Here is a 25,736-nt window from a genome sequence, read left to right as displayed (position 1 = left end):
GGACACATAAAATAAAAAATAAATAAAAATTAAACAAAATACCACATTGAGTGAGCCATTTTACAAGCCATCTGTGAGTAAATTATTCACATGCGCTATCTCACTTGATCCTTACATCAACATTGTTAGGAGGTGGCGCTCTCATTTAACATTACACAAACTGAGGTTTGGGGAACTCATGCTGATGATGACGAAATCAGGTTCCTCTCCCAAGTCTGTGTTTATGTTACGTATTGTAGCCAGTATAATATGCACTGCGCTCAATCTGTGCAGGTCCTATCCATAAGCATGCTGAAAACCGTGCAGCATGTGGGCCAAGGTTCTAGGAAGGCTTGGATGGAGGGACTGGGGCAGCAATGACAGGGATGTCAAGATTGATGGGGATGGTCAGAAATTTCCTCCATTGGGTTACGGGGCTTTTAAAATGAGCATGTAAAATATATAGTTACTCAACAGGATTGTACCTACTCTTTAGTCTCCAACTGTTATCTGTCGTTTCTGTCTGATTTTGCCATTCCCTCGGGCAATCATCTTCCGTCTTTTCTGTTCCCAGTGCTTTCGGCGAATTGCTCAACACAGGAGAGCGTACTTGTTGATTTTAACGTACGTGTGTTTGCATGTGTGCACAGCAACTGGGCAGAGGACGTGGGTGTGGGGTGCAGGGTGCATTCCTTTTCTTCATTCTTTTTCTCTTAAGCAGCTGCAGCCCGGAGGCTTTCCGTCTAGTGGGTGGAGGAGGCAGAACCACTGACCCTTTAACAAGTTGTCCCTCGCAGAACAGGTGTCTCCCCCGCCTCTCGGAGGAGAGGGATGGCTGGCTACTTAGTGACATCAGCCGCGGACCAATGAGAAGTCAGGCTTCGGCAGCCGTGCCAATGGCCGGCCCGGGGGCGGGCGGGTTTCCTGGGAGCCAGGCTTGCCAGGCTGGTCCTGCGGCCGCGGTGGAGTCTCCGCCGCTCACGCTGCCCGCCGCTGCTCCGTTCCCCGGCCGCGCTGCCCCGCAACGCACGTCTCGGGCGGCTCCGGGCGCGGCGCGGCTACCCAGCCGCTCGAGCTCCCGCGGGCTAGCGGCTCATGCGCGGGGCTGCGGGGCGCGCAGGTGGGCCGGCGGCCGCTGGGAGATAGGCCCCCGGGGGCAGCGGTGCACCATGGCGCGGAGACCCGGCGCGCCGGCCGCCTACGGGGAGGAGTTCTCCTTCGTCAGCCCGCTAGTGAAATATCTGCTCTTCTTCTTCAACATGCTCTTCTGGGTGAGGCTCGGCGGTCAGGGGGCGCGGGAGCGTCCAGGGGGCTGCCAGCGGCGGGGGAGGGCCGACCTGGGTTGCCCCGTGCCCACCAGCGTGGTGAGCAGTGTTGCCTAGTTTTCTCGGCTGGCGACGCTTGGAGGGGAGGATTTCTCCCCGGGATATACGGCACAGTGGCGCCGCATCCGGAGGGGTGTTAAGAATGGGCATCCTTACTGCCAGGGTTGAGGGTTTAGCAGGGATGAGGGTCTGTGTCAGGCCAAAAAGGTGGATTTGGGGAAAGAGGTGGCCCGGCAGCTCCACGCGCACACTCCTGGTTAGGGACTTTCAGGCCTGGGGGCTGAAAGGCCCGCCTGCCAAAAAAGAAAAAAAGGAAGGAAGGGAAACCCCCAAGCCTCCCCTCTCTGTTTCTTCAGGGGGATGGGTCAAGGGGCTTCAGCTCTCCCTTTTGCAGGCCTCAGCGCTTACCCCTCTGGCAAAGCTGAGATGGGTTTAGAATGGCCTCCAGGTCCGATGTGTATCCTGCCCATGCTAGCACTGCCCTAAACTTTGCCCTACCTCTCTCAAGACTAGCTTCCTCCCCTGCCTCCCCTTCGGGTCACAGTCTTCAGATAATGTAAACAAGACCCTGTGTTGGGCTGAACAGCCAGAGCGGTCCTTTCAGAGTCTTCTGTTTGGGGGTGGAAAAGTGTGAAAAATATTGACCCAGAGCTCCAGGCATCTGGATTTCTAGCCTTGCTCTACCATCGTTTTCGACTTAACTGACCTGGGTAAAGATGTTCAAGTCTACAGGCCTTCCTTTCCTCCCAGCAAAACCCAGGAAATAGAAATACCCTGCCGGAGCTGAGAATTCAGCTGGAGCCCATCATGAATTGTTTCATGGAGAGAGAGAGGGAGAGAGAAACGAGAGAGAGAGAGAGAGAGAGAGAGAGAGAGAGAGAAAGAACCTGGGTCCCTTGGGATTTGCAAACATAGGCAGCCCTATCCCGTCTCCCTATTTCTCTCCCAGCTCTTGCCACACCAGAGCTGCTGCCCTGGGAGCCTGTCATCCTGGCCTACCCCAGCCTGAGACCAGTAGTTCAGATTTGCAGGAGGAGGGAGGAATGGAGGGTCTAAACTGTTTCCTAGGAAAGGGAGCAGACCAGACATCTAAAGCAGCTGCTAGAAAGGTTTCACAGGGGCCATGGTGTGAGGTACAGTCACAAAGTACATAAGTGCTAGCCTGTTGGGACAAATGAGAGAAATCCCAGAGGGTGGTGATGATAGCTCACTCTCTGCCATCTTCCTCTTGGGAAGATTGAAGTTTGAGCTTTTATCAAATCCTCAGTTTTAGAACTAGGGGGAAAAAAATTAACAGGCCTCTTGTTTAGCTTCCATATTTTTCATAGGGGGAAGTGAAATCACAACGATGTTAAATGTATTGACCAAGGTCCAACAGCTGGTTAGCAGGCTCAGGTTGATTTTTCTGCTTAACTGGGGTGCTTCTAGGGGAAGTCCTTGATCCAAGTGGCTGCTATTGTAGCTGGGGTAACCAATCAACCCAAGTTCTCTCAGATCTAGGTTCTGCTTTCCCTGAGGTTAGAAAACAGAAGATTCCCTCACCCACTCGGCAGGGCTGGGGGAATTTGCTAGGGGGAACCCACCCCCAATGGCAAATACTGGTGAATGCTCGCAAAGTGTGCCAGGCCAGTACATGCTGTCTTCAGAGTGGACACTGGCATCCTCAGGACCTCAGGTTCTCATTTGGGCTTCTTACAGCCAAGGCTCTGTATGTGTTGGAGCCTCACTCTTATCTGTCCTCCCCAGCGATAGCAGCTGTGTACATCTGTTCCTCTTGTGTTCACAATCATTTTCGTGACCTTTTCTGCCCTACCCCATACCACTTGTATCAGATAATGTTGGGAGATTATAGCCAGGGAGAGAACTAGGCTCATCGACCCATTTCCCTTGGTCTTGGTTTCATTCAAGATCAGAAAGCAGGATGACACAACCCCAAATTAGAGCAGAACCCCTTTTTGGACCTGCTGTAGATACAAAAAGTTGGTGGCTCTACAAATAGCACATGGAAGGACAAAAGGCCCAGTTTCTTTCTGGCACCTACTTAACTGTGTGACACTAAGCCAATGTATCTGTCTCTCTGTCCTTAATCTTTCTCCTCTAAAGGAGAAATTTGTCTGTTTCTGAACTATTTAAAGATGAATGAATCACTTTAGGGACTGTTTTCTGCCTTTAAGACCTGGGGCTGGTTCTAAACATGACTCTCTATATCTTGGTATCCCTGGGATGTTGTCCTTCCTAAGGTACTTTTCAGGGCTTACTGATTGTCACTTCTCTTCCAGACCTAGAGCCCCAGTTACATTGTATGCTCATGAGCTGGCCATGAAGTGCTACTTCCTCAGCTCAGAGCTCATCTTTGTTCCCATCCTACTTCAGGGACTACTGAGGATGCTTTCTCCCTCACAAGTTTCCACTATTCTATTCAAATTCTCCCTCACAAGTTCCCACTATTCTATTCAAATTCCCCTCTTCTGCCTGGAAGTACCCATGGCTGGGACAGTGAGCCCACTTTGCACACAGAGTGCATGTCTGGCCAGCTCTTGGGGAGCCGTGAGTGGGTGGTGGTCTGTGCCTGAGCCATGTTAGGAAGGTGGCCAGCATCATCTAGGCTCACATGCAGGGATGATGGCAGCAGCCACCTTGGCTGCTGCAGGAACCCTGACTCTTAGGGCATTTGGAGCTGACTCAATCCCTCTTTATGTTTCAAATCATACTTCCTCTTTGGCCTGGGAGTTCTGATTTTTCTCCCCAGATTCAGGTTGCCGGGTGACTGATTGTTATGTTTCCATGGCCTGAAGTTACTGCTCCAAGATCCTAGAAGTTGTGTTTAAACTCTTGAACAATAGCTGCCTTTCCCCACCTCCCCCATGTTGAACACCTCTATACAGAGTTAAGACATTGCCGTAGCATACAGGTATATTAGCCCCAGGTGTCTGTTGTCAGGAATGTTATCCATGCTGCCCCATTTCTCCCTTGCTGACCCTTTTTCTCTACTCAAGGCAGCAATTGGAGTGGCTTTAGGGTCAAGCAAATGCCAGAAGCTCAGACCTTTCAGCCTTTGTGTCTCATCCCAGGCATTTTTGGCTGCCATGGTACCTTGCCGCCCCTTTTCTGTGCTGCAGTCATGTGCTTATTTATCTGTCTCACCCCAGGCTCTTGAGGGTGGAGATGGTCTTATTTGCTTTGGAATTCCCACTACCCAGCTCTGTGAGGCAGAAAATGGATGTTGAGTGAATGTTTGTTGAATGGTGAATGAGAGAGCAAAGCTTCCTGGGCGGAGGCAGTCTCTTCCTCTCCCTCTCTCATAGACTTGATCCATGAAGATGCAGCACAGCCTTAGGTGTTAGAGCATTCTTGGTGGTGAGCTATCTGTGTCCAACTCAGCCTGGCAGACATCCACTCTAGTAGCTCCCTGGAGCCATACATGATTGCTGTCCACAGTGTCTAGATTTCTTCTCTTCCTCTGCAGCCCATATGGACCCCATCCAGTCTTTCCTGGACCAGTTGAAGGCGTTCTAGAATCTTAAGCTTTGAAAAGTAGGCATTGTAGTCTCCTGCTCTAGAACAGAGACAGTAGAGAGAAGGTCAACCTGCCTATTATTTTATATTTCAGACTCATAGTTGATAGAATTGTAACTGTGTTGTGAGTGCTGACTTAATACTGCTTTGTTATCAAAATGCCCTTTTGTACTTTACTGTGGGACAGCATGGCCATTATGCAGCCTATAGAAGCCTTAAGACATCTGGACACCTGTTTACTTTTGGACTTTTAGTTATGTGATACTGCATATTGGTTCAGAAACCTTTTGAAATATGTGTGATAATTTAGAAGAAGTAGAACTATTGTGGTTCAACTTCTCACCCAGGACCATTGTATTAGAGTTCCCAGGGACTCAGAATCATCCCACATCAACTGCAGCCCCATCTCTTGTAACTTTAGTCCAAAGCCAGAAGGAAGTGACCAGGCATCAAAACTGATAAAATCCCTCTCCTGCTATATATACTGCCAAATACCTGAGGTGCCCACCTCCTTTTCTTCCCTATCTTCCTATAATAGGTTAGGTGGCCTTCAGTAAATTAAGCAATCATATTCTTGTTTTGCTTTGAAGATAGGCTCTCATTTAGGCTAGGTTGGCTTCAAACTCATTATGCATCCGAGGCCGACCTTGAACTTCTGATCCTCCTACCTCCACCTCCTGAGTGCTAAGATTATAGGCATGCTTATACCATCACATCTATAGCGTCTTACTGATATTTTTCTTTGTGTGTATGTGTTTGATGTGTTTGTATATATGTTTGTGTGTGCTTGCTTGTGTGTTTGAGTCCTGGCATGCATGTGGGGAGGGCAGAGAACAGCCTTGGGTGTCTGCCCTCACCTTCCACCATGTTTGAGACAGGGTCTCTTGTTTAGTGCTGCACATGTCAGGCTGACTGGGCCTCAACTGGGCCTCAAGTTTCTCTTCTTTCTGATTGAAACAGGATCTAGCTACTTGACCCAGGCAGGCCTCAAACTCATAGAGATCCTTCTTGCTTCTGCCTCCTGAATGCTGGAATTACAGGCATGAGCCACCATGTCCATCTCCAGATTCTTTTATAAAAACAAAAAAATGAGGGCTGGATAAATGGCTCAGCAGTTAAAAGCACTGGCTGTTCTTGCGGAGAACCCAGGTTTAGTTTCCAGCATCCACATAACAGGTAACAGCTATCTATAAGTCCAGTTCCAGGAGCCCTTGTGCTCTCTTCTGGCCTCCATGTGCATTGTATGCATGTGGTACACTTACATACATGTAGGCAAAATACATTCATAAAATAAAAATAAAAATAAACAATGAAAGTGCCAGGTGGGTAGTGCATCTGTAAATAAATGGACTCTATAGTGAGTTCCAGGTCAGCCTACACTGCTATGTGGCAAGTTTCAGGCAGCCTTGGTTACATAGTAAGACTGTCTTAAAACAAATAAAACACCATCAAACCACAATAAATGGAGATAAGAGCCTTACCTTTTGCTGTGCAGGTCACATACATGCATGCCTTTTTATCTCCCCTAGCAACTCTGCTTATCTTATAATCAGTAGAAAGTTAAATTTTAAGCAACTTTGAAAAAGAATTTTTTTTAACCCACAAAGCTCTTCCCATAGTCTTGGTAGCAGGCTATGAGGCTATGTGTTAGTCTAGTCCTTCTAGGACCACAAATTTAGATTTGGGGGTGGGGTGGGAGGGCTCACTCTGTAGTCTATGCAAGTCTTGGAACTTACAACAGTCCTCCTGCCTCAGCCATCTGAGTTTTGGAATTTCAGGAGTGCCTCACTATGCCCAGCAGCCGTTGAGTTGGATCAGTTGTACTAAAGCCCTTGTGGATTTTCCTTCCTCACTCGTGCATAACCTCCAAAGAGCAAAACCAGCCATGGCCTGAGAAAGATGTCAAGGGTCTACCACAGACATAGTGAGGAAAGATCCTTCAGTAAGATAACACCATCCAATTCAGAGGGAGCAAGCCAAGAGCCAATGTCACACACAGTTGCCACTTCAGGCTCCCAGGAACAGCAGTACTGGGATGACACAGAGGATCAGCATGTGCGGGTCTTGGGAAATGAGAGGAAAGTCCTGCTTTTGGTCTAGAAGGCTGCGGCTTCCTTGGCTTCACCCAGAAATAGGATAAAAAGTTCTCCAGCCTTCTGTAGACTAGACTGTGAAATGTGGAGCCAGATAAGACCAGTACTTTCTCTTGGAGGTTTCTCTGGCTGGTGGGCCCTGCTTGTTCATGCCATGTCTCCCCCTTTCAGAGTATCACTTAGAGATACTCCTCTGAGCTGTCTCCTAGGCCCTGCAGGTACCCCATGCTATCTTCCTTCCCCAGTCTGAGCTCCACCTAGTTTGCAGATTGCCAGCTACTGCTCAAGAGAACAGAGGGCAGCTGTTTGTTCCTGCCTCATATGATACCCCCAGGGGAACACATGAGACTGGGGTGGCTTCAAGGCAGAGATAGGAAGGCAGCCATGTGGCAGAGGTCCTAAGGCCAGAATTAGATTCCAGTCCCCTTTCAGCCACTCATCAACTGAGTAAACTCAGGTTTTCCTTGAACTTTGTAAAAACCTTAACACTGATGCCCTTTTCAGGTTGGGGTTGGAATGAGATTGCATATATAAAGTTTTGTCTGTGAGAGGCCAGTGAGACGGCTCAGTAAAGTTGCCTACCGCCAAGTCCAATAGCTGAGTTCAATCCCTGGGATCCACAGAGTGGAAGGAGAAAACTGACTGCTAAAAGTTGTCCTCCGACCTCCACAGGTGCACTGTGGCAGCCAAGTGTGCATGTGTGCGCACACACACACACACACACACACACACACACACAAATAAATAAATGTAATGAAATAAATCAATAATGTTTTGTTTGGTCTGGCTTTTAGCACTCCACAGAGAGAAGTTACTTGGAAATAGCTTCTAGAAATCATGTGCTGGGGATCTAGGGAGAGGCCTTCAGAGAGGAGGAAAGGCTGTATAGATGGGGATGAGTCTAAGTAAAGGCCAGCCTTGAACTTGAACCTCCTCTGCTCACATTTCCACCATTAGCCATAGAGAGATGATAATTAATAATGCCTTTATGTTTTCTATTTTACAAGTTTCACATACATATATCATATATCTACTAGGAACAGAACCCTATTTTTATCTCCCGAGGCCTTCCCTAGGTTCACTTCTCAGGGTTTGGCACACCACCAGGAACCAGTTTGCCTGTAGTTATTAGCATTGAGGTTGGAAAGCCATATTCAGTGCTTCAACTTGGGGCTCTAAAATATTACCTTAAGGGCTAGAACAAGAGTTTTTCCTTACAGACATCACATCATGGCTGTCTTTTCCCAATTTACAAGAAAAGACAAATAATGAAGAGAATTTTCTCCCTTTCCTATTTTCTCCCATGAGCATTATTAGTGCCTGTGGCTATTTATCTGCCAGCAAGTGCTAGCAAGAAGCAAAGAAGAGACTGTAACAACAAAGTATTATGGAAAACTACTTAGAGTCTTGCCCATATTGTTTTATGATAGCCATATCATATTAGAAAATTGTTTATTTCTATAGTAGAAATTAGTATCTGTGTTTCTTCAGAATACAACAGTTATCGCATCCTCAGCTGAGTTTAAGGCCAGCCTTGGCTACATGAGTCCCCGTTTTAAACCTTTCCCCTGAAAAGTAAGCTTATAAAATTGCAATATTGGGGTTGAAGTTATGACTCAGTGGTTAAGAGAACTGGCTGTCCTCCCAAAAGTCCTAGGTTCTAATCCCAACATCCACACGGCAGCTAAAAACCTTCCATAACTCCAGTTCCAGAGGCTCTGACACCCTCTTCTGACCTCCATGGGCATTACACAACACGGATACACTTAACATACAGGCAGGTATAACACTCATACTCATAAAATAAAAATAATAAAAAAGAGCAGTATTCCGGGTGTGGTGGTGCACGCCTTTAATCCCAGCACTTGGGAGGCAGAGGCAGGCGGATCTCTGTAAATTCAAGGCCAGTCTGGTCTCTATAGTGAGTTCCAGGCAGATCTCTGTAAGTTCAAGGCCAGTCTGGTCTCTATAGTGAGTTCCAGGACAGCTGGGGCTACAGGGAGACCCTGCCTCAAAAAGACAAAAAACAAATAAAAATAGTCTTAACTACAGAGTCATTTCTTTGGCCTCCATTTTTATTTTGATGCTCAAGTTTCTCTAGCTTTGGCCATTGGAAGCTCATTCATTTGTGTGTGTACACCGGAGTAGAGGCCAAATGTAGACAGTGGGTGTCTTCCTCTACTTCTATCACTACCTTATTTATTCCCTTGAGACAAAGTCTCAGTGAATCTGAAGCTTGCTGTTTTGGCTGGCTGGCTGGCATCGAGCTCTTGAGATTGGCCTATCTCTGCTACCCAACCTCGGGGTTACAGGCATGCTCAGCCAGGCCCGACTTTTACATGGGTACTGGGGATTTGAACTCTTGTCCTCATGCTCACACAGCAAGTGCTCGTACTCACTAAACCATCTCCCTATCCCCAGTTTTGTTTATTTGTGCGTACTTTCTTACTTTCTGGCCCAGCTTGAAACAGGCTACCTTAATGCATTTCTACTTCAGTCCTAGAGTAGCTATTTCTCCCTGGAGCTCAGGGGATGGCCATTTTCATTACAAGGTGATTACTCACCTTACATAAGAATCAAGCCACAGATGCATGCAAATTATTTATATTTTTACAGCTTTTCAGAACATAAATTTTTCTAAAAGCTAGACTCAGCTATTTTGAAAATAGTATCTAGCTTTTACAAGTTTCTAGCCAGGCTTCCTTCTGTCCATTATATGAAAAGCCATCCCAAGAAGAGAAGTGATTTTATTCTCATGAAAGGAAGTCATGGTAATATTGTGGTTAGGATGAGGATTTTGTATCAAAGACTGATACCGTGGGAAGATTACCAAAATGAGATGGGAAAATTCTATTGAGCCTGTATGTTGCCACAGCATGCATATGCACTTGGTCAAGTGTCCCTTCTACTTTTCTGGCCTCATCTGTGTGAAGAGATGAGTGTCTGAGCCCAGTTCTAAAGTTCTATTCATCACTAAAATTTGATACTGTTAATGGCAGCCACTCTAACTTTGTTACGGTGGCAGCTTTGAGGAGTCCAGGGTGGGATGTGAGGGCAGGAATGGAAGTGTGAAGGACCAAGCTGTGAAAAGGATGGAGACCTCAGAGAGAGACATCCTTAATGATCATGTTAAATAAAATTAAGGTTTCGATCTTGATTTTAATGTAACTTATTTGTTGCTTTCCATTCCTGGTTGTGCTTAGAGGTTCTCAAACTGGCTGCACTGTAGAATTATGTGGAAGGATTTTAGAACTGCTGTTGGCTGTGTCCTCGTGCCTGAGATTCTGAACTACTTGGTTTGCAGGGTAGCTAAGGCATTAAGAGTTTAAGTGTGGGGCTGGAGAGATGGCTGTTAAGAGCACTTGCTACACTTGCAGAAGACCCAAGTTTGGTTCCCAGCACCCACATAGCAAACTCACAACAGGCTGTAACTCCAATTCTGTGGGATCAGATGCCCTCTTCTGGCCTCTGCAGGCACTGGATACACATGGTGTATATACATAAATGCAAGCAAATACTCCTACACATAAATTTTGCTATTGTTCTTTGTTTTTGTTTTTGTTTGAGACAGGGTCTCCCTGTAGCCCCAGCTGGCCTAGAAGTCGCTATGCAGATCAGGCTGGCCTTGATCTCATAGAGATCAACCTGCCTCTACTTTCCAAATGCTGAGATTAAAGGCATGCACCATCACACTAGCTCACATAATTTTTTATTTTATTTTTATTTTATGTGTATGTGTGTATTGCCTGCATGTAGATAAGTGCACCCATGTTGTGCAACACCCTTGAAGGACAGAAGAGGCTGTCGGATGCCCTGGAACTGGAGTTTTGGACAGTTGTTAGCTACCATGTGGGTGTTAGAATTCGAACCCGGGTCTTCTGCAAGAACAGCCAGTGTTCTTAACCACTGAGCCATCTCTCCAGCCCACATAATCTTTTTGAAAGTTAAAAAAGAGTTTAAGTGTCTCTTCTACCTCCAAGTCCCCCTATGACTGTAATGGCAGCCACGACTGAGTACTGCTTTAAGCTATGAATGCTCTTATTCTCTCCCCAGGATAACATAGAATATAGATCCTCACAATATCTTGTTTTAGCAGCTGATTGAATTTGAATAGTTTATTAATAGTCACTTGTTGCTGTTCACCTAAACTCAATGGCTTAAAACAACACAAATTTAATCTTTCACATTTCTAGAGGTCTGCAATCTAAAACAGGTTTCCCTGGGTTAGCATCAAGGTGTCATCTGTGTTGGGTTCCTTCTGGTCTACATTCCCTGGTTCAGGGAACCACAACAATCCAACTGTGTTTTTACTGTTCTGCTTCTTCTGTGACTCTGACCTTCTTGCTTTCTTCTTCTAAGGTCTGCTTATGACTGTATTGCACCCTAGGGGGTAACCTCTCTGCCTCCAAATCCTGAATCACATTCACATTTGCAAGTCTCTTTGGCCATGTAAGATAATGCATCACAGGTTCCAGGAATCAGGACATTATTGTCTTTGAGGGACCTGGCTCCAATAGACACAGAGCAAGTGTTGTTATTACAGGCCATGACTAGAAGTAAGTTGACCTGTGATGAGGTTGGTTTCCTTCCTTCCCTGCCTTTCCCTCTCCTCTCTCCCTTCCTCCCTTCCTTTCTGTTTTGCTGAAATAGGGTCTCACATAGCTTACTCTGTCCTTGAATTTACTATGTAGCTAAGGCTGGCCTTGAACTACCCATTCTCCTATTTCTACCTGCCAGGTACTAAGATTGTAAGTGGGTGTGCACCACCATATGTGGTGAGCATGTAAGAAAACACTGAGCGGAGCTGGAAAGATGGCTCAGCAGTTAAGAGCACTTGCTGATCTTAAAGAAGACCTGGATTCAGTTCCTAGCACCTACATGGCAGCTAAGAATATGCAACTCCAGTTACAGGGACTCCAATGCCCTCTTCCAGCCTCCAGGGGCATTGCATGCCTACAACGTAGACAAAACACTTGTACACATAAAATAAAATAAAATAAAATAAAATAAAATAAAATAAAATAAGGTCCCCCTGTAGCCCCAGCTGTCCTGGAACTCACTATGTAGACCAGGCTGGCTTTGAACTCACAGAGATCTGCCTCCCAAGTGCTGGGATTAAAGGCGTGCACCACCACACCCAGCTTAAAATAAACTATTTTTTTTTTAAAGAAAACAGTGAGGAACCTTGCAGCAGCAGAAATAAAGAGGAGATGTTTAAATAATTCAATAGTTAGTTGGGCGTGGTGGCACATGCCTTTAATTCCAGCATTCAGGAGGCAGAGGCTGGCAGATCTCTGTGAGTTCAGGGCCAAGCTGGTCTACACAGCGAATTCCAGGTCAATTGGGGCTACAGGGAGATCCTGTCTCAAAAAAAAAAAAAAATTGACAAAAGAAAAAAAATCAATAGTTAAATTGGGGGCTAGAGAGATGGCAGAGGACCTGGGTTTGATGCCCAGCACCCACATGACAGCTAACAACTATCTCTAACTCCAGTTCCAAGGGATCCAATCCATCTTTTGTCCTCCTCGGGCCACTGTATGACATGGGTACACTTACACACATGCAGGCATAATACTCATACACATAAAAATAAATAAATATAGTTAAAATTTGGGGGCTGGAGAGATGGCTCAGTAGTTAAGAACACTGACTGTTCTTGCAGAAGACCTGGGTTTGAATCCCAGCATCCACATGGCAGCTAACAACTGTCCGTAACTCCAGTTCCAGGGGATCTGAAGGCCTTTTCTGTCCTCGTGGGCATTGCATGACACAGGTGCACTTACCTACATGCAGGTAATAAACGAATACACATAAAATAAAAACAGCCGGGCATGGTAGCGCACGCTTTTAATCTCAGCACTCAGAAGGCAGAAGCAGGCAGATCTCTGTAAGTTCAAGGCCAGCCTGGTCTACATAGTGAATTCCAGGACAGCTGGGGCTACAGGGAGACCCTGTCTCAAAATAAAATAAAATAAAAATAATAAATAATAAAAAAAATAGTTAAAATGGTATTTAGAGCTATAGTCAGATGAGTTTTGTTTTGTTTTGAATTTTATTTATTATCATTGTGTATGTGTATTCACATGACGGGGGATACATGTGCCATGACCTCAGTGTGCCGTGACCTCAGTGTGGAAGTCAGAGGACAACTCTGTGAAGTGGGTTCTTTCCTTCCACCTTTTTGTGTGTTCCAGGGATCCAACTCAGGTTGCCAGACTTGCATAGCACCTGCCTTTACCTATTGAACCATCTTGCTGGTCTTCATGTGATGTGTTTTAAAGTCACTTGTTCACAGTGTCGAAGGGTGCCTCCAGAGTTGGAGGTGACTAATATCCCCGTCTTGGGGTTTCTCTGCCTCCCCCATGCTTCCCAAGACTGGTCATGCTATGGGACAGTCAGCTAGCACCTCCAGCTCCACACTGAGCTGCTCTGTTTCTCCTGGGCAAACTATGAAGGCTATCTGATGGTATGTGGACCACAGTTATAGGAAGAGCCATGAAGGGGTGGGGAATGAGGGCTGTGGATTCCCAGAAAAGGGTCCTGAAGACTTTTATTATTTTATTTTATTTTATTTATTTTTAATTTTTTTTATTTTATTTTGGTCTTTTTGAGACAGGGTCTCCCTGCAGCTCCAGTTAGCCTGGAACTCACTATGTAGACCAGGCTGACCTTGAACTCCCAGAGATCCACCTGCCTTTAGTCCTGAGTGCTGGGACTAAAGGTATGCACCACCATGCCCGGCTCAAGACTTACTTTTAAATCAGAATTTGCCATTAATTAGTGAATGTTCCTGTCTTCCCATGCTAAATAGCAACAGATTTTCATAAATAAGTTAGTTACAATGGAAAAATGTCATCCTCCCAGGTGACTAGTCTTATCCTATTACCTTTTCTAGGGGCCCAGGTCCCTTCTCCCACTAAAGACCCCCAGGTGGCTCTTTCCAGCTGATTCTTGTCTTATAGGACAGTGGGGTCTAGCCAGCCATCCTCTTCCCCACTGAGCCTGTCAAGTCCCTGCTGCTGAGAACTCTCTCTTACCAGAGCTTGGCCTCATCTATTGCCATGGTGACAACCAGTGCTGCTTAGCACCAGCCTGGAAACTGGGCTTGAAGAAAGGGTAGCCAAGAGGAGTTCACGCTGGGGCTACTGGGCACTCCTGGAGGCCTAGGGGGCAGAGAAGACCCCTCTGGGGACCCCTGGTAGCCTCTAGTGGGTTTGCTCTCTCTCAGAGGAGTCATGAAATCTGTAAGGCCTAAATCATTCTATTCTTCCACACCCGAATCAGAGTTTATAAAGGTTCCTTTCTAAGGCAGTCTCAGTACTTATACACACATACCCACGAATACTCTCTCACACTTGTGTGCACTTTCCTTATACTTGACACTAGATTGACTTCCAAGGGAGTTAGAGAGCTGCAGTCCAATTCAACCTGGGCTGCTGTGAGACCCCCCTTTTGATGCAGGTAGATTAGAATTCAGAATTTCACAGTTCCCATGTGACCTTGGGCAAGTAAACTACTGATGGAGGTGGATATTATTTACTGTCAGACACTGCACTAGGCACTTTCCATACATTGTTTTAACTTTCACAAAATTATTTCTTTTTCTGGGCCAACAACAGGGCTCTGCAGGCAAAGGTGCTTGCTACCAAACTTGACAACTTGAGTTCAATACCCAGGACCCACATGATGGAAGGAAAGAACTCCTGCAAGCTGCCCTTTTACCTCCACATGTACACCATGGCATGTGCATGCCCCTCCCCCATATACACTAAGTAAATAAAATGTAAAAAATTTTAAAGCTATAAGAACAAATTTATTAAAAATTGTTTCCTTTCATGAGACAGGGTCTTGCTCTGTAACAGCACTGGCTGGCCTCAAACTTATGATCCTCTCAGCTCAACTTCCTAAGTGCTGGGATTACTTGCATGTGCCGTTACACCTAGCTCTTTGTCCTTCATTTTCATCTTCAGAAACAGAAACCAACCAGACTCAGAAATCTATCCTAAATGGGACTAAATTTGAGTTGCTCAGAAGTACATGTGTTTTTTGTTTATTTGTGTGTGTGTGTGTGTGTGTGTGTGTGTGTGTTTAGGGTACGTTTTAGTGTTGGTGGTTGAAACCAAGGCCTATGCATGCCTAACATGTGCTGTACGCTGTACCACTGAGTTACACCCCCAGATGTCTCTGAATGCCCATGTTTTTTATTTTTAAAAAATATTTTATTTATTATTTTTATTTTATATGTATGAGTGTTATGCCTGCATGTAGGTAAGTGCACCCATGTCATGCAGTGCCTGTGGAGGACAGAAGACACTGTCGGATCTCCTAGAACTAGAGTTGTGGACAGTTAACTGCCGTATGGGTGCTGGGATTCGAACCCATGTCTTCCGCAAGAACAGCCAGTGTTCTTAACCACTGAGTCATCTCTCCAGCCCCTTATTTTTTATTTTTAAAGATTTTACTTATAAGGCTAGGTGTGGTACCATGTGCTACCCAGCGCTCAGGAGACAGAAGCAAGCAGATCTCCACGAGTTCTAGGCCAGCCTGGTCGACACAACAAATTCTAGGCCAGCCAGTACTACATAGTGAGACCCTATCTCAAAAAATGAAAACCAAGCAAACAAAAAATATTTTATTTATATTTTATGTGTATGAATATTTTTAGTGCATGTGTGTAAGTGCACCACACGCATGCAGTTCCCCAGAGCTAGAAGAGGGCATCCGATCTCCTAGAACTGGAGTCACTGACATTTTTAAACCTCCATGTGGGTGCTGGGAACCAAGCCTGGGTCCTCTGGAAGAGCAGTCAGTGCTCCTAACCATTGAGCCATTTCTCCAGTCCCACACTGTGTTCTTGATCTGTTCTGTTCTATATTAAACTTACATTATCTTATTTTCTCCATCTGTGAAATGGGGATAATATCTCACAAGATAACTGTGTTATAAAGACTGAAGGAGATAATGTCAGAAAAAGAATCTCATGGAGGTGAAGCACTGGCAGATCCTGTCAGCAGCATCGCTGGGGTGGAGGTGGGGGAATACTCTCGCCTGGCCCTGGGAAACTCACCCTCTTTTCTTCTTCTAGGTAACTTACTGTGTTCAGAGCCCTCTGGTTTCCACAATCTCAGTCTGGCTCCTTCTCTGTTTCCACAGGTGATTTCCATGGTAATGGTGGCTGTGGGTGTCTATGCCCGCCTGATGAAACATGCAGGTGGGTTGTAGTTCTCCGTCTGCTTCCTGGCACTCTTGCTACGCTTCCTCTCCCTCTGTTTACTCCAGCTTTGGCCCTACCCCTTTTTGTGTGAGCTGAGGCTGCAGGAAGTAGCTCCCTGTAGCCAGATCTTACTGGGCCACTTCAGACTGGCAGTTCACTGAGCCCCTATCCCTCTCCCAAGATCTGCCTACATCTGAGACTTAGGAATAAATCGTCCCAGAGAGACCTAGGCCTGTGGGAACAGAGAGCAACCAAGGGCTGTTGCCCTTCCTAGCTTGTCCTAAAGTAACTCAACCTCCATTCCTTGACCTCTGCAAAGTCTACAAAGATCTGGCCTACTAGTGAGCCTAATGCCATTTGAATTCTTCTCTGGAGCAGCCCCTTCTCTCATGAACCCAGGAATAAAGCCTTTTCCCTAGTTCCTAGGTTCAAGCCAGGATTCCTCCTGGATACTTTGTTGTCCCCTGTGAGGAAGGTATTGTTTCCCCATAATCCTCACCAGGCAAGGAGATTCCCTCAGTAGAGGAAGAACAGTTTAGGTGCACCCTCTCATCCATCCCTGGGAGGCCCCTCAGAGGGCACTGGGCTCCAACTGAAGGTCAGTCTCCCCCCCAGAAGCAGCCTTAGCCTGCCTGGCAGTGGACCCTGCCATCCTGCTCATCGTGGTGGGTGTTCTCATGTTCCTCCTCACCTTTTGCGGCTGCATTGGATCCCTCCGAGAGAACATCTGCCTTCTACAGACAGTGAGTGGTCAATGACTCCATGGAAAGACTTAGGTCTCTCCTCTTCCATGTCTTTCTTGGTCCCTTGTGCCATATTATAGCCTCTCCATTCTGTTTCTTCTGCCCCATCCAACCCTTACATCTGTGCTGTCCACCGCACACTGTAGAGCTCTGCCCTGGGTGACCCAGCACAGGGTGGCCTCCTCCGGGAAACTCTTGGAAGCAGTAATCTTTGCCATGTTGGGGGCATATGGGAGAAGGGCCTAGTGACCTCTCAGTGCTCTCCGTGGCCCTGGGAGGGGCTACTGCCCAGAGTAGTAACAGACTCTCCTTTTCTTGCTTTGTTGCCACAGTTCTCCCTCTGCCTCACCATCGTGTTTCTGCTGCAGCTGGCGGCTGGTGTCCTGGGCTTTGTCTTCTCAGACAAGGTAACACTGGGAGCCTGGAGGCCTCTTCTGTGTAAACCAGAGGGAGGAAGGGAAAGTTCCTACTCCCTTTTAGCATGATTAATTAACCACAGCACTCTTTCCCCTGAGAGGCATCAGCCTTTGAAAGGTTCCCCTTGGGAATGAATAGGTGGCCTTTAGTGTCACCATATTTAAAGAGAATTTTATAACTGTAAGGTGTTTTCCTTTGACAACCTGATAGGCCAACAAGGAAGAAAATTCTCAAAACATGAAAAACATTAAAATCACCTGCAAACTTTAATGGTAAATGACTAAGAAGAACTCAGTGATCAAGACCACAGACAGCTTAAAGTCTCTTTTTCAAAACCTGTTCATTGAACTAAAGAAGACAATGGGAAAGCAAACACAGTTCTGAACCATGTTTACCACATCTGGAGGCGGTCTGCCATGCAGCCACAGTCTTTTTACTTAAGAACCAGAATTCCCATGGTGGCACACACCTTTGATCCCAGCACTTGTGGGGGCAGAGGCAGTTGGATCTCTGTGAGTTCGAGGCCAGCCTGATCTACCTAGCAAGTTCCAGGCCAGCCAGGGCTATACAGTGAGATGCTGTCTCAAACAAAACAAAACAAAACAAAAGCAAACAAAAAACTCCCAAAAGAACCAGAATTCTTTTCTCAAATGGCAAGTGGTTTCTAGGAATAAAGTACAGGACTATGGAAGAAAATTACAGGAAGAGTAGTGGGACAGAAAGAGACCATGGTAGGAATAGGAAACAGCGCTGCCGAGCTGATTCCAAGTTGCTGAGTCCTTTTGGCTTAATAAAATCCTAAAATGGTACATATCTAGTGAATCTACAGATGCAATTTTCTTATGTCCACTAGGGGTCAGTGCCGACACAAAGTAAACACCCTTCTACTAACACAAAACAAGACAGTTTCTTCACTGCATCAGTCAACACATATTTTGTGGTAATAATATGTACATGTGGCATCATTTTGAAATATAGTTCTGAGAAGCAGTGCTGGTGGGTTCAGCATTTCTCTTGTCCATTGGTACCTGAGGCCTACGATTGGATGGGCTTTCAACTGTCTCCCCTTGGTAGAACTTGGTTCTGATTTCAAGCTAATTTAGATTAAGGATGATGTGAGGAGAAATGACCTTAATCTTTGGTTGCTGCTCTAACTTTGAACTGTAACCTGTGATCCCCCCCCCCCCACACTTCTGGGAAAGATTTGCTAATTCCTTTAAGGACTTGGGCCACTTAATTATCATTTTCTATTTGGTGTTAAGGAGAAAACATTCATCTTATCTCTCTGATATAGCCATCAGTCCCTCCCTCCTTATTCCATAGGATTGGGGGATAAAAGGGGTCCACAGGAGCCAGGTGTGGTGGCACATATTTTAGTCCCAACACTCAGGAGACAGAGGCAGGCAGATCTCTGTAAGATTAAGGCCAGCCTGTTCTACATAGCAAGTACCAGGCCACCTGGGGTTACAGGGAGACCCTGTGTCAAAAAGACAAAAAAAAAAAAAAAAAAAAAGTTCACAGGCCTAGAGACTAAGGCATCTCTTGAGCTGACCTAAGCAAGGATGGGGAGCTTAAGTGGCCTCATTCACCAAAGCCAACAGGACTTGTCATTAACTCTTAGGCCTGTGAAGGGTAAAGTCCTAAATGAATTTGTTGCAGAGTGAGATGTGCTAGTGATTTCAGTGGTCCACAGGATGTGATAGAAACACCCAGTGTGTAAAAAAAGGAAGTTATAATGGGAGGTGGTGGTAATGAATAGGCATGGTGGAAAGATTGAAGCTGGGGTGTTAAGAAGGGACTTGGGGCCATTTGGCTGCACTAACTTGAGTTGTTATTGGCATACACCCAGAGTGGGATGTGAGAGCACCAGGCCTGTGCTGGGCTGCTGGGGCTTGGCGTAAGAGTGGGGAGAGCTAGCCTTGGGCTTTGACCACAGAGTAATATGTACAGAGGTACCCTCCTGCCTTCTACAAATTGTGCTGTGACAGTAAACCATAGAGAAATCTGAAAAGGAGAACAAAAAACAAAACAACAGTGATCTGTGTTTATTGTTATTTCTGCAAGGATTAATAAACTTTAGGAATTAATCCTATGCCTTGATTGCCTATCCATGTCTCTGGCAGGCTCGGGGGAAAGTGAGTGAAATCATCAACAATGCTATTGTACACTATCGGGATGACTTGGATCTGCAGAACCTCATTGACTTTGGCCAGAAAAAGGTATGGCTCAAGTGGGGTGTGGTCAGACTGTGTTGTGAGGACTAGAAGTAAAAGTTAAGGTCATCCCAAGAGATGCCTCACTCCCTAGGCCTGTGGACCTCTTTTACCTGCTAGGTAATGGATTCTGGGAAGGACTTTGGGAAAAAAAATTACTTTTAAGAGTATAGAATGTAGGCCAGGTGTTGTGGTGCTCGCCTTTAATCCCAGCAGAGGAGGGAGAGGCAGGCGGATCTCTGTGAGTTCAAGGCCAGCCTGGGCAGATATTTAACATGTATATTTATAGATTCTTTTTTCTTTTTTGTCTTTTTGAGACAGGGTCTCCCTGTAGCCCCAGCTGGCTGGAGCTCACTATGTAGACCAGGCTGACCTTGAACTCACAGAGATCCACCTGCCTTTGCCTCCTGAGTGCTGGGCATAAAGGTATGCGCCACCATGCCTGGCTACATGTTTTTGTTTTTGTTGTTTGAAACAGGGTCTCAGTATCTAGCCCTGGCTGACTTGGATCTCCCTATGTAGACCAGACTGACCTTGAACTCACAGAAACTTGCCTGTTTCTGCCTTCTGAGTGCTTGGGTTTAAAGGTGTACACCACCACTACAGGCATCATCATCATTATTATATTTTTATTATATATTACATTAAAAATTATGACCAAATACACATAATTCCCAAAAAAAAGAAAACCATTTTGTTTGGTTTTGCTTGTTTTAGTGAAACTAGGGGTAGAATTCAGGGCCTAGAACATCATGGGCAAGCAGCGTAACACTGACCTATATACCCCTAGCCCAGGATTTACCATTTTAGATATTAAAAATATTAACTGAGGGCTGGAGAGATGGCTCAGTGGTTAAGAACACTGGTTGTTCTTGCAGAAGACCTGGGTTCGAATCCCAGCACCCACATGGCAGCTAACAACTGTCTGTAACTCCAGTTCCAGGGGACCTGACAGCCTCTTCTGTCCTCCGTGGGCATTGCCCAACATGGGTGCACTTACCTACATGCAGGCAATACACACATAAAATAAAAATAAATATTTTTTAAAAATTAACTGGACATGCCGGGCATAGTGGCTCATGCCTGTAGTCCCAGCACTTGAGAGGCAGAGGCAGGCAGATCTCTGTGAGTTCAGGGCCAGCCTGGTCTACATATTGAGTTCCAGGACAGCTGGGGCTACAGGGAGACCCTGCTTCAAAAAAAAGACAAAAAAAAAAAATTAACTGGACATATTGGCACAGGCCTGTAATCTCACCTGCTCAGGAGGCTAAGTCAGGAGAATTAAGAGTTCAAGGCCAGCCTGAGTAGCTTATAAGATCCTGTCTCAAAAGATGAAAAGGGAGGTGGGGGTATAGTTCAATGGTAGAGGACTTACCTAGTGTACATGAGGGTCTAGGTTCAATCCCCAGTATGGAGGGGAAAACGAAATCACATTGTGTGTAATCATCACTACCATTCATCAACAGAACTTTTTCATCTCCCTTGGCATGGTGGTACATGTCTACAATCTCAGTATTTGGGATGTGAAAGCAAGAGGGTTGGGAATTCAAGGCCAGCCTTGGCTACATATTGAGTTTCAGGCTAGCCTGGCTACATATTGAGTTCCAGGCCAGCCTTGGCTACATATTGAGTTCCGGGCCAGCCTGGCTATAAGAGACCCTTTTGCAACAACAAAATAAGACAAAAACTCTTTTTGGCAGGACAGTGAGATGACTCAGTAGGTAAAAGTGCTTTCTGTACAAGCCTGACAATCTGAGTTTGACCCCAGGAACCCATGGTGGAAGGAGAGAACCAACTCCCAAAAGTTGTCATCTACCTCCACATATGGACCATGATGTGAACTATGGAACATGTGCATGCACATGCACACACATACAATAATAATACATAATTTAATGATAATTAAAAATTTTAATCTTTCCTTGATGAAACTCTGTGCCCACTAAACTTTCCATTTCTCTCTCATAAAGGCAACCACCATACAACTTTTGTGATGTAACTACTCCAGGTACCTCATATACAATCTATGGCCTTTGGTGACTGACTTTTTTTCACAAGGCATGTCTTCAAGTTTCATCCATATTGTAGCATGAGTCAGAATTTCCTCCCTTTTTAAAGGCTGAATAGTACTCTCTCATGTGTGAATACCACATTTTATTTAGCCATGGATGAACACTTTGAGTTGCTTCTCCCTTTTGGCTATTATGGGTCATGCAATTAAATTTTGAATCAGGTGTCTTTGAGACCAGTGCTGAGTTCCTCTTCCTCTGGTGCAAGAGACACTTGACTTTGGGATCCAGTTTGCTTTCATGGAGTAATTATGGACTCATAATCTTGAAGATTCCCTTCTTGTATTTTCTCTTATGACAAGCTTTTTAGTTTAGTTTAGTTTTTATTTTTTGTTTGTTTTTTACTTTTTCTTGGCAGTGCTGGAATGAATCCAGGGGTCACATATTCTAAGCATATGCTCTATCAATGAACACCCCCAGCCCTAGCCAGTAATTTTGAACACCTCCTTTTGCCAATTATGCTTATAAAAGTATAAAACCAGAATCTTCTCTCAAGAGGTCACACCTGAATATGTAAAATTATATATACATATAAATACATATATATATAGCAATGGAATATCAAGCACTGGAGTGAGTTATAATAAGATACATAAAGTAATAGAAATCAAAGAGATATTTGCTCCAGGTGAAAGCAACTGGGGATTTGAGCTCATGGTTCAAAGTTGTATTGAAATAACCTTGAAGTTACAAACAGAAGCTTGCTATAGGCTTCAAGAATTCCTTTGCCCCCCGTTGGTGTGAGAAATGGATGATTCTTAACCTCTCTAGTGGGCTGTGTTGCAGTTCAGCTGTTGTGGAGGGATTTCCTACAAAGACTGGTCTCAGAATATGTACTTCAACTGCTCGGAAGACAACCCTAGCCGCGAGCGATGTTCTGTGCCTTATTCCTGTTGCTTGCCTACCCCCAACCAGGTGAGCAAACATCCCTCCTCATTGCCCACCTGGGTAGTGCTCCACGTAACTTTCTGATCAGAGAAGCTGTTATGCTGACAACCTATTTTCTAGTGTAACCAGTTGATTGTAGAGGATAACTGTCAGGTATTTTTCTTCACCCCAGTGTGACATTTTGTTAACCTTTGACTCTGGTGACCCTCATGGGGCTCAGAAGAGGCTGATCTAAAACAAGGACTATTGGACCCAGACTTCTCAAAGGGAAGGAATTCTGCATTTAGCCATTTCTAACCCAGTATCCCTCATAGATATTCTGTAACAATTTAAAGATTTGGGAAAGGTGGCAAACCCATTAGCTAACATTTAGTATGGGAGTCCCATTTGGCTTTTCAACTTTTTCTCAGGCCGTGATCAACACTATGTGTGGCCAAGGTATGCAGGCTCTTGACTACTTGGAAGCTAGTAAAGTCATCTACACTAACGGCTGTATTGACAAGTTGGTCAACTGGATACACAGCAACCTATTCCTACTTGGTGGTGTGGCACTAGGCCTGGCCATCCCCCAGGTAACTTACCCTCAAAGACTGGTAGGTCTCATAAACTCTGCAAAAACTCTTTTGTTTTTGGAGGGTACCTGGGGATCAGCTGGGGTGTCAAGTACTGACATTCAGAGGGACAGGGGAAGGGATGGGTGCATTAGGGACCCGATGGAAAAAATAGGGGTAAATACTCTTTGCTGAGGGCCCAATTCCTTTTTACCTCTCACAGCTGGTGGGAATCCTGCTGTCCCAGGTCCTTGTGAACCAAATAAAAGATCAGATCAAGCTACAGCTCTACAATCAGCAGCACCGGGCTGACCCATGGTACTGAGAATCCTTCCTGCACCTCCTGATCATGGTGACAGGCAGACTTCATGAACCAACAACAGAGGGTGCTGAGAACAGCATCAAACGGAGATTTGGATTCCAGCCCCCCAGCAATGAGGGCCCAGTGGAAAGAAGCAACCTCCAGAAGACAGGGCACACTGGTGGCCCGGCTCTCAGAAGGATGTGCCTCATCTCCCCCATCCTAGCCCTCAGCATTGTTAGAGAATTCTTTTGTACTGTTTCTAACCTTAAGCATTTGGCTTTCTGTTTTTAAGCTTTGTTTGGGCAGGAATGTTTGGGAAACAGCAGTGGTACAGAGGGCTGTGGGGAGACTAGCTGAAGCTTTTTCATGGAGATACGACAGCTCTGTTGGGACTGTTACTGACCTTGGTAGACATACTTAAGAGTCTGCTGCCAGGGAGACCTGGCTGTGGAAAGCAGACACTAGCAGCTCTGCCTGGAGTCCAGTTGGTGTTATACCAGCCCCAGGAGAGAATAGAGTGGAGCAGGCTGAGGGGAGTGAGTCTGGGGTGGGGGTGGGGATCATCTGGGGACAGCTGGGATAGGAGTAGAAGGGGATATGTTTACCAAATGCTTGCCTTTGCCATCCTCCCAGGTAGTCACCCCTGAGCTACAGCCTGCTCCTCCTTCATTTCCATGGAAACATGGCAGCAAGGGCAAGAGCAGCCAAATTCATTCCCACCCCTTTCAAAGAAAGGTTTGGAGCCATGTCCCTATATTCTGCAATCAGCAGAAGCAGGACTGAGCCATACATGCCCTCTGGCCCTCCTCCTCCAGCAAATGGGGTTTTCTTTAACTTGCTTAGCAATGTGCTGAGAAGTGGCAACACTCCCCACCCCCATCCTCCTGCACCAGAAGCCAGTGTTTCTACAGTATAAGAATCAGGAATCTGGCTGGGGATCGGGGTAGCTAGAAGTGGCAATAAAAAGTGTGTTGACCTGGGCTAAGCTGTCCTCCATCAATTTTCCATTCCGGCAACAGGAAGCGTTGAAGGCTCCAGCCTGTGGGGCCCTGCCTCCAAGAGGAGACTTGAAACCCACAATACCGCCCTGGGCCCACATGCCCCACCTACCTCAGAGTTGGGTCTAAATTGGATAGAAAGATTTCAGGTGCTGATCTGGAACTGGTGTCATTTTATCCAAAATCCTGACATTAGTGTTTGTTTTTGTTTTCAGTTGAATTACAATAGACTGAAATTTTTGGGATGGGGTGGGGAGGAAAGGCTAGAGCACTTGTCCAATGGGTAGGGAGGGAGATGAAGAAGAAGGCCCTCTCTTCCTGCCAGTCCTTGGACCATCCTCCATCTTTATCTTGTGGGGCTGGGTACCACCGCCCAGCCTTGCCTAAGGGAGGACAGCAAACCCTGGGAGCAGTGCGTGGGAGTAGAGTGCAAGGGCAGGGCGCTGGGCGGGCCGCCCGGCTTCGTGGGTGGTCCCCCTGCTCTGCAGCCTGGCTGGCGACCCATCGAGTGTCCCCTGCGGTCTTCTCGCAGACCCCCACATCCTGGGGCTCGGATTGGGGGGCTTTGACCTGGCCCGGGAAATTTGAAGAGAATCCCTTCAGTTCTAGGAAACAAGCGAGGCGGGTGCCTCCCGCCCCCAGGGTTTAGTCTGCTGGCCTTCTGCTCCTGCAAGGGCGCCTTTCCAGCAGGCGCCTGGGGCCTCCGCCAATGTTTAGCTCCAGCTCTTAACAACGGAAAAAAGAAATAAAATCATCACGAATATAAAATTAAGAGCAAAGGCTTTTTATTCCGGGAGAGAAGGGTGAGGAAAAAAAGCAGTTTCTTGGTAAGGTGCCATTCTTTCGTAGTGCCAAAAACATGTAGTTTATCCTTTTCCTTCTTTCGGTGAACAAGGACTCAGAATATCAATCTTGAGTTAGGGGTTGGGATGGCGCACGTTTCCCTGTACTTCGGCTTTGAGAAGCTCAATGGGTTTCGTTTATCGGCTCTTGAAAGAGGCCTAGAATTGTGGTCCTTGGAAACGCCATCAAATGCAAATTTTTTAAACTCCTTATTTCTTTTTACAGGCGTCTCTTGTTCTGGGTACCTAGCTTTCTGGGCCTGAACTAAAGGTCCCAGATTTCTGCCTATGCCCCAGGCCCCATGCTTTAAAACTCATTGAATAAACGTTCTGAAACAGCTCAATGTTTCAAGCTAATTCAAGTTTGTGGTGTCTCTGGTTTCTCTCTCTCTCTCTCTCTCTCTCTCTCTCTCTCTCTCTCTCTGCTAGGGGAGAAAGTGTTCCAATGTTTTAAAGGCTTCTCCTTGTTTCATGGTTCAGTGCAGTTTCTACTTATTTCTAGTGACTCCAGTCACAAGCTGGAGGGTTAACCCCAGTATCTTGGAACAGTTGATCAAATAAAGGCCCCAAAGGTGACAAGACCT

General features: G+C 46.0%; 1 protein-coding gene across 3 annotated transcripts; it reads left to right on the top strand.

Annotated features, from left to right (window-relative positions):
• Positions 1 to 938: 938 nt before the first annotated feature.
• Positions 939 to 25,509, top strand: Tspan33 (tetraspanin 33). 3 transcript variants are annotated; one of them, XM_008846368.2, is made up of 8 exons: positions 939 to 1,250; positions 16,067 to 16,124; positions 16,746 to 16,870; positions 17,203 to 17,277; positions 19,411 to 19,506; positions 22,356 to 22,484; positions 22,868 to 23,029; positions 23,232 to 25,509. In XM_008846368.2, exons 1-8 carry the CDS (start codon positions 1,149 to 1,151, stop codon positions 23,331 to 23,333), a joined length of 849 nt encoding a protein of 282 aa, XP_008844590.1. In that variant the 5' UTR covers positions 939 to 1,148; the 3' UTR covers positions 23,334 to 25,509. The 3 variants fall into 3 exon arrangements, with proteins under 3 accessions (XP_008844590.1, XP_008844589.1, XP_029425893.1); XM_008846367.2 differs by having other exon boundaries at positions 16,743 to 16,870; XM_029570033.1 differs by having other exon boundaries at positions 1,123 to 1,250; positions 16,731 to 16,870.
• Positions 25,510 to 25,736: the final 227 nt, after the last annotated feature.

This window comes from Nannospalax galili, unplaced genomic scaffold, assembly GCF_000622305.1.
Source record: "Nannospalax galili isolate Female #2095 unplaced genomic scaffold, S.galili_v1.0 scaffold660, whole genome shotgun sequence".
Lineage (NCBI taxonomy): Eukaryota > Metazoa > Chordata > Mammalia > Rodentia > Spalacidae > Nannospalax > Nannospalax galili.
This window is presented reverse-complemented; position numbering and strand designations above follow the sequence as displayed.

What these genes read in the sequence shown, in the direction of transcription:
- Tspan33 (XM_029570033.1), top strand. Translation starts at nt 1,149, where the DNA reads ATGGCGCGGAGACCCGGCGCGCCGGCCGCCTACGGGGAGGAGTTCTCC. An exon ending in ACATCTGCCTTCTACAGACA is followed by an intron (nt 16,871 to 17,202) that starts GTGAGTGGTCAA and finishes TTGTTGCCACAG; the next exon opens with TTCTCCCTCTGCCTCACCAT. An exon ending in TAGGCCTGGCCATCCCCCAG is followed by an intron (nt 23,030 to 23,231) that starts GTAACTTACCCT and finishes TACCTCTCACAG; the next exon opens with CTGGTGGGAATCCTGCTGTC.